The 8,369-nt window shown below is 35.9% G+C and overlaps 1 protein-coding gene across 11 annotated transcripts in view; it reads right to left on the bottom strand.

Annotated features, from left to right (window-relative positions):
• Positions 1-8,369, bottom strand: part of MESK2 (misexpression suppressor of KSR 2) — a 106,976-nt gene that overhangs the window by 24,582 nt on the left and 74,025 nt on the right. For 9 of the 11 annotated variants that reach the window (XM_073956248.1, XM_073956250.1, XM_073956251.1 and 6 more), the window contains 3 exons: positions 1,978-2,061; positions 753-946; positions 557-677 (listed from right to left, as the gene is read on the bottom strand). In XM_073956248.1, coding sequence (XP_073812349.1) covers positions 557-677; positions 753-946; positions 1,978-2,061 — 399 coding nt within the window. The remainder of the gene's footprint in view (positions 1-556; positions 678-752; positions 947-1,977; positions 2,062-8,369) is intronic. The other 2 variants (XM_073956249.1, XM_073956252.1) reach the window with 1 other exon arrangement.

Genomic DNA, 8,369 nt, shown 5'->3' on the forward strand with positions numbered 1-8,369 from the left:
AGCAAGGGCAAATTCCTTTTCGTTTCTGAGATAAAGGCCTGATAAATGCAAAAAAGTGTAGATTTAACCCGGTTTAGATGAGGCCATAAAATCCGAACTGGATCTGTCAGGACAAAACCCTACTAAGGTTTTTGTAGTCTAAATATGTACTTTCAAAAATTGCATACTAGAAGTTGTTTGCATTTTCAGTGTTGCATAGTGTAATATCATACAATTATTGTACTGGGCACTATGAGCGCCTAAATAATTAATTAAAACGGATACAACGTTCAATGGACATTATGAGATAGAGAATGATCTACATATTCATGTAGAGGCCTCAATAATTCAAGTAAACGGGGCCTGGACCAAAACTGTACGTCCTTCACTCTTGGAACCTTAATCTGTTTCTCCATATTAGTTTTTAACACACAAAAACTTGGGATTTGGTATATTAGCCTAATATAAAGGAATCACGCATCTTTACCAAATTTGTAAACGAGCAGTATTAACAATCGCATCATTATTTTACATTCAGAATTATTCTCTTTAAACTAGTAACAAATTATCTACTTACTCTTCAGGCAATGTTGGTGCACCCTCCTCTTGGCCCGGTGCAGTTACATGATAAACACAAAAGTTTTCCAATAGACCACGCATCAAGGGGTAATTGAAAAAGCCAGCAAAGCTTGTGGCATCTGAAAAACAAAACAATTCAAAAATTCTCGTTAATGGAAATTGAAAAACAAATTTTCCAAATATTAACAACTTACAGTTCAAACCCAAATCATGATAAGTTAAAATAGCTGGTTTCGATGTATCACCTTGAATAGCAACTAGAATTTCACCTTTATCCGTGGCAACACGTCTCTGATCACAGGAGTCAATGATGGAGCCACGGGCATGTGGGAATTGTAGTTGAACTGAGCGCAGCTCAATGTCATCCATGGGATCAACAGGCATGGTTCTAAGTTTAGAAAAAGAAGACACTAAATTAGTAAAATATTTAGGAGTAAATTATATGGCTGTTCTAGAACCTGCAAGAATTTACTAATTTTTACTACGATAACATTTTTTCCTTTATGATATCAAAAAAATAATAGAAAAGATAGTAAAAATTAGTAGATTCTTGCAGTACTGGAACAGACAAAATGTAAAAAATTTAATACATGTAAATATAATATTTATTTGCAGTTTCTGTATCTGGTTTATGGAAACAAATTTGAACGTAAATATTGTTGTTTTTACGCTACTTTTCCTTTGAAAAGTTATGGGTATTTGGTGACTATGACTGAAAGAGGGTGTTAACTTTACTTTTTCATAGGGTTCCTATATATTGTCTAGGTTTTGATAACTAAATTGCAATATACAGCTGATTTGCTATGGTTTTGGATTTTGGCAAAGTCCTAGTTATGGTTTATGGGTTTGAGTTTAGGAGGAATAATATAAAAAAAAACTAAAGGGGTTACAAAATAAAATTTAAACAAATTGAAAACAATCCAAACTGAAAAAAAAAAATATTTAAAAAATATCTATATAACAATATCTATACAAGCTATTTATATATATGGATAGAATATACATCTAGTGATTTATTGTAAAATACATTACACTATTTTTGTTTGTATGAACTTTTGGATGTTTGGTTGGATTGTTTGTTTTTTGTGGCTTTGAGGAGGTATACTTTTAGTAATTTGTACATACAAACTAGGAGTCTCCATAACAAGCTGTGGATCTAAATCTCAAAGTAGATTATAAGCTATTATTGTTGTTTTGGAACGAACGGGTTTAGTAATATGAAATTAAAAAAGGTTAAGATATTCTAACAAACTCAAAGCAAAATGCATTTTTTTTTCAAAACTAAAGGGTTTAGTTCATTGTGAGAGTATTTGTTATCTGGATGCATGTTGGTTGGTTGGATTGTTTGGTAGGCTGTTGGTTGGTTGATTGGTTCAATAGAACCGTTGTATGGTTTAGGCGAATTCATTCAAATCTTACCCCAGAAGACGAGCCTCCTCGGCAGTGTGTGCTGGTGCTGATGGCATCTTGGTGTTGAGTGTCTTACCCGTTTTATCCCGGTCTCTGAAATAGATTTAAATGAGCATGCAAGCACAAAAAAAACGTAAAGAAAAAATAGAGAAAAAGAAAGAATAATAAAATAATAGAATGTCGAATAGAACTGATAAAAGTGTACGCCAGGTTTCATTATTGCCGTAATCATCATTCGCATTTGACAAATGATGATGATGACAACAACAGCAACGTACCCTCCTTAAATGAGTTATTTATTCAGTTTTTTTCCTTGTTTATATAAATATGTATTTGTGTGTGTGTAGAGTAGCAGTATAGTTATGAATATTTATGATTTGATAAATTTTATATTTTCTCTTTAAATATGTTTTTCCTCTATGGAGATATGTTGAAGGTGATATGCATTATTATGTTGGGATAAATTGTTGGTTCAGTTAGACCTTATGTGTGTGTTTGTGAATAATTTTTGCAAGCAAATTCCTTGGAAAATCAAATCTTAAAATATATTCAATAAATTCTAAAATTCCAAAAAGTTACGTAAATATAAAACAGTGTGTATTTCAAATGTTGTACAAAATATTATACAGAACAATAATCAACTTTTTTTCACTCCCATCTAAAAATGTCAACAACTCTGTGTACGAAATAAAACACGTAATATTGCAATATAACTGTTATACAGTAGCAGTCTGTATTTTATATCAACATTTGTAATGTAATCAAAGGGAACACCACTTGAATTGCTGTTGTCGTTGTTCTAAATATAGTTAAAAACACAAATGACTATCGACACGCATTCACGCGATCCTGTCTGTACCTACTCATTACGGTAATGTATGAATAACTAGGTTTTGTCGCTGGTTTGATATGGAGGAGTTAATATGAACTGTTTTATTTTGCGATTGTACTGTTCTACAAAAAAAAACGGAGACATTTGATAAAAATGAGAACAGAAGGAATAAGTAGCTCTACTAAGATCACAAGGTCTGTTTAAAACTGACTTATTGTTAGGCCTAAAGAAGAAAATATTAAATATATCTGCAGATATAAATCAAGTAGATATAGATAGTCAAGTAGATATAGATACTCAGACTCAGATACATCGAATTGGTACCCCTATAGGTACAGCATATGTGGCGTATGACCACTATTGATACGTATACGCACATTGAGGAAATTTGTATCTAACTCGGGGGTGCTCAAAATATTTTGTGCATTAGTCTCTCTGAGCGAGTTTTTCCTTTGCTAAACCAAGACGGATGAGAATAAAGACAACATTCATTATTGTTGCAGTCACGTTAACGTATATGGATGATCTTGGCTGATCTAGCTGGATGGAGCGATTGCGTATTGGTCAGATATGATCGCCCGTCTTGTGCTCTGAATCTGTGAGTTCGAGTTCTAGACAAGACACCCTCAGCGTCAAGACACCCTCAGCGTTATGTTGGCTGACATGTTCGGAATTTTCAGTTTAAAGACATATCGTACTACGACGCTTTGAAACCTTAAATATAATCGAGCTGCACTCGCTAATATCAAAAAAAGTAGCCTTGTCCTTTTGGTGATGTTCGTGGAAAATGTTTTTTTAGGACATCCTAACTATTAACAATTTTTGTATTAAAGGGTCGGAGACGTAAGTACCCTGTAGGAAATGTCAATAGCGAATCTATACTGATTTACTACTAACATTGTCAACAGTAACATTGTCAACATTGACAAACTGTAGACAACTCATGTATTTTCCTATAGACATTTTGAACGTGTCATTCGAAAATCAGTAGCGACATTGGAACTAATGTGTCAGTAGTAAGTCAGTAGTTGCTGAGGGACCATGTGTTGACATTGGAGGTAGTGAGTCAGTAGAGACATTGCATAAAAAGGGCGAAGTATTAAAAAGGAATAAATTAATGTAAAAGAACTTATGCAGGCCAGTAAAAATGCAAGGCTTATTACGACAAGTACACCAACCTCAGGAGTATACGAAGTATTGCTGTCATTTTGCGGCCCAAGTCTTGAAACCTTGGCATTGACGCCTATCTATGTGATGATCATAACGATCTTTCAAAAGGTGAACATAAGTAAATCAACAATTTTTGGATTATGAAAATGTGTAGAATCTGGAACCGAAACTATGGTGGAAACTTTCTTCAACTATGTCTTAAGGCTATATCCGAATAAAATGTCAGAAATAATCTTATGATGACATATAGTATGTCACAGCCATCGCTTATCGAAATAAATTTGTACGAAATCCATATCAGATGATTTGGAGTCATGGGCATACGGATAGTCTTTCTTTCTTTGTCCAAACATTACCACTACACAGTGGAAGAATATTCAAATATGTTAGAATGCTGCCTTGATGACTGCAACACGGTGCCTCCTCATGAGACCAGTGGAACATCTTTAAGTGGGGACGGAGGTTTTACCGGCGCATCAGCACAACAAGAGCATGAGTACGCTTACCACAATCTAGTTACAGGTTTCTCCACCCAAACACATCAGGAGAAATCTTCATGATCTACAGTCCGGCTTGGACAGCATTCACACTGATTCAACCGCACAGGCAGGCAATACAATGTTATCGAGTGAATAGCGTACTCGGAAGCCAACCCCCATCTTTTGCAGCAGAAAAACTCCACTGCCATGGTGATTGTAATTTTGATTACAAAAAAAGACCTAAAAGCTTCAAAAATCTTATAGAAATTAATACTAGCGAAATTAAATTGAGTTTCAAGGTGTACTATGGCGGTCCATTCCTTCAAAATGTCCAACATTATTGCGCTTTAACCCAGTTTAAGGCAATTTTTCGGATCGTTTCGCCCAGGGGATGACAATACTTTCCGAGATCTACGCCTTGAAATGTCCCAATATTTAAGACCACTGCTTGATACACCTGTCACACTCCATAATGTTCCAAAGTGGTATTCTTTCAATATAACAAGTAATAAAGTATCAGTCTGCAGTGATCTCAGTCTCGGTCCGAAAAAATTGTACCATCTTAACTAGAGACGCATACAGAACATGTTAAAAGGCATGTCCTTAAACTGCACTCTTTCCAAACTTTGTATGGTTGATACCCGAAGGACGGGTCTAATATATGGGCGACCTGAAACATGACTAGATGAAATAATACGATGTGAAAAGTTTGGACCAATCAGAATCTTCCTGCGAGAGTAATCTTGCGGATTTGACATTTTATTTTGTGCCCTCAAGGTTTCTTGGAGTTTTTAGGCCATTATGTATCGTCAAGGACAACCTACTGAAAACAATTTCAAACGGATCCGAGAGGAGTTCTAAAACGTCACTTTATCCGAATTTTGTGTGGAGGTACCCGAAGGGGAGGACCGATATAGTCCATATTCGAACCCCAAGGTTTCTTGGAGCTTTTAGACCATTATGTATCGTCGTAAAGGGAGCCGCAAAGACCACCTACTGAAAAAAATTTCAAACCGATCCGAGAGTAGCTCTTAAACGTCACTTCATCCGAATTTTGTGTGGGAGGTACCCGAAGGAGAGAACCGATATTGTCCATATTCGAACCCGATCTATATCTGGAAGGAATAATACGATGTGGGAAGTTTGCTAGCTACTCTTGAAGCTCGTTCACACCATTTTACAGAAAAATTTTGAACTTTTGTGCGGAGGTACCCGAAGGAGTGAACCGATTAAACTAAGTTTGGACAAACTATTACGATACCCAAAGTTTGGTTCGAATCGGTTGATGCGTTCGCGAGTTATCGTACGCACCAGCCTGCCAGCCAGACGGACGGACATGGCTAAATCGACTCTAAGTTGTCTGAAACGAATTTCATCCAAACATACTTGGGGTTGGCCTAAAGGCTGAGTGTATAAAAATACAAAGTAAAATGTTATATCTCAAAACTATTGCTTCGTTTTTAAGCAGGTTGCACTGGTGACCCATTTTACGAGGGTACAATTTTTTTGTCTTTGGACGGCAGACATGAGGCTATTCCTTAAGATATATTCAATTCGTATTGAGGCTGAATTGATAGTACGATACTCAACACATGCCCTGCATGTGGATTGAGCGCCAGAGATGGTCTGTCTGCAATAATGACGTATCTGACATACATTTCTGACGTATATTACATACGTCGGAAACGTCGTAAATCTAGTCAAACAAACAAGGTATTTGACAGAATAAACAAACGAATTTTATAACCTAAAAATCGATGTTTTTCATAATAATAGAACTCATTTTATTATTATTATTTTTTTTTTTTTTTTTGAGATCCTATTTTATTATAAAACAGACATACAAAGATTTCACTCTAAAATGTACATTTTATATATATATTTTTATTATATGGACATTATACCTATGTTTTTTATTACCTCATCCGCAAATTCTTTGAAACATAGGTAAAGTAGTGGTAGTGTTCGGAATATATTGTAGATGGCGTGCTAAGTGCATAATCCAATTTATTGTTCAATTATTTCAGATATTTTAAAAATTAAAATATTAATAAAAATATGCTGTTATTTCCAAAAAAGGCACGGACGCTCTTCAATAACAAAGACAGGCTTGCAGAATTAATATTAAGTGAAAAATATGGTGGTAACATACTTTTTTGAGGTTTATAACGTTTACTACTTTTTATACGTTTTCTACGGGTAAATGACGTTTTCGACGTTTACAACTTTCTTACCGTCGAAAACCTAAAAAATCGTCATACAGACCATCTCTGTTGAGCGCCCGGACCGGACGACAAACAGAATTTGTTTAACTGCCGGCGGAACCCACTCACCTGCCTCCTAATTATACTCTCTGCCTTTAGGCTAGAAGGGTATATACACTTTGATACGAAAAATGTCTTTCTGTCTGGCTTGTGCGCACGATAATTCTCGAACAGTTCAACCTATTCGAACCAAATTTTGTGGACCATATCGGTCCACTCCTTCTGGTACCTCCCCCACAAAAGTACAAACGATAACTCTCGAAGGGAGCAATTGATTTGGTCAAAACATTGCACATCGTATTATTCCTTCCATATATATGTAGATCTGGTTCGAATATGAACTACATCTGTCCACTCCTTCGGGTACCTTCCACACAAAATTCGGATAAAGTGAAGTTTAGGGGCTCCTCTCGGATGGTTTTGCAAGTTTTTTCAGTAAGTTTTCCTTGCGGCTTCCTTTATGATGGTACAATTTTTTTCTTGCGGAAGTCCATACTTCCTGTGATATTGGCATAAAAGCTCCAAAAAACCCTAACGGCACCAACCAAAATGGCAAATCCGCAAGATAATCCTCGCAGGGAATTTATTTCATCCAGTAATGTATAAGGTTGGAACATGGAATGTATCGGTCCACTCCTTCGAGTACCTGCCACACAAAATTCGGATAAAGTGAAGTTTAAGAGCTACTCACGGATCGTTTTGAAATTTTTTTCAGTAAGTTTTTTTTTGTGGCTCGCTTTACGACGGTACAATTTTTTGCCGGAGTAAGTCAATAATTCCTGAGATATTGGCCTAAAAGCTCCAAGAAACCCTGACGGCACCAACCAAAATGGCAAATCCGCAAGAGAATCCTCGCAGGGAGTTTTTGATTGATGCAGGCTTTGCACATCGTATTATTTCATCCAGTCCAGTATGGGATTGAAATATAGACTATATCGGTCCACTTCTTCGGGTAGCTCCCACACAAAATTCGGATAAAGTGAAGTTTAAGAGCTCCTCTCGCATCATTTTGACTCTTTTTCAGCAGATTGTTGGAGCGGTCTCATTTACAATGGTAAATTTTGTTCCGGAGTAAGTCAATACTTCCTAAGATAATGGCCCAAAAGCTTCAAAATCCTGTCGGATATTTTCAAAAATTTTTTTCAAACTTTTTTAACATAATTTAATATTTTGAGTGCTTTATGAGGAAGTTTGGTTGCCAAAAATGTTTGGTATATGACAATGATTTGGTATAAGCCCACGTTACGGTACCTACAGATTTTAAAGCAAACTCGTGATATAAAATCAATATATTTTATATACGGCATAATTATTGTGTTTGGTTGGGTTTTGTTGTTTTTTTCTTGGTCAGTGGCTGAGGGTATTAGCTGACTGTACGTCCTTACTTGTTTTCTATTAGAAATTGTGAATCTGGACACAGATGAACCAAAACTCGATAACTAAACAAGTGATACGAACGAACATATTTGCATTGCCACAACAAGTTATAACCATGGTCACTTACGAATTGAGTATCCGATTTTGTCCATACTTTGGACAGCTTCGGTTACCTCTCTAGCAAAAGTTTTTTTTAGGATCATTTCGAAATTTTTAGGTTCTCCTCCTTGTAGTCCTGTTCACAGCGATCTATGTAAATATTTTTAGTGTGGAAGCCCA

This window comes from Musca autumnalis, unplaced genomic scaffold, assembly GCF_047663935.1.
Source record: "Musca autumnalis isolate F117 unplaced genomic scaffold, ASM4766393v1 scaffold_5, whole genome shotgun sequence".
Classification (NCBI taxonomy): Eukaryota; Metazoa; Arthropoda; class Insecta; order Diptera; family Muscidae; genus Musca; species Musca autumnalis.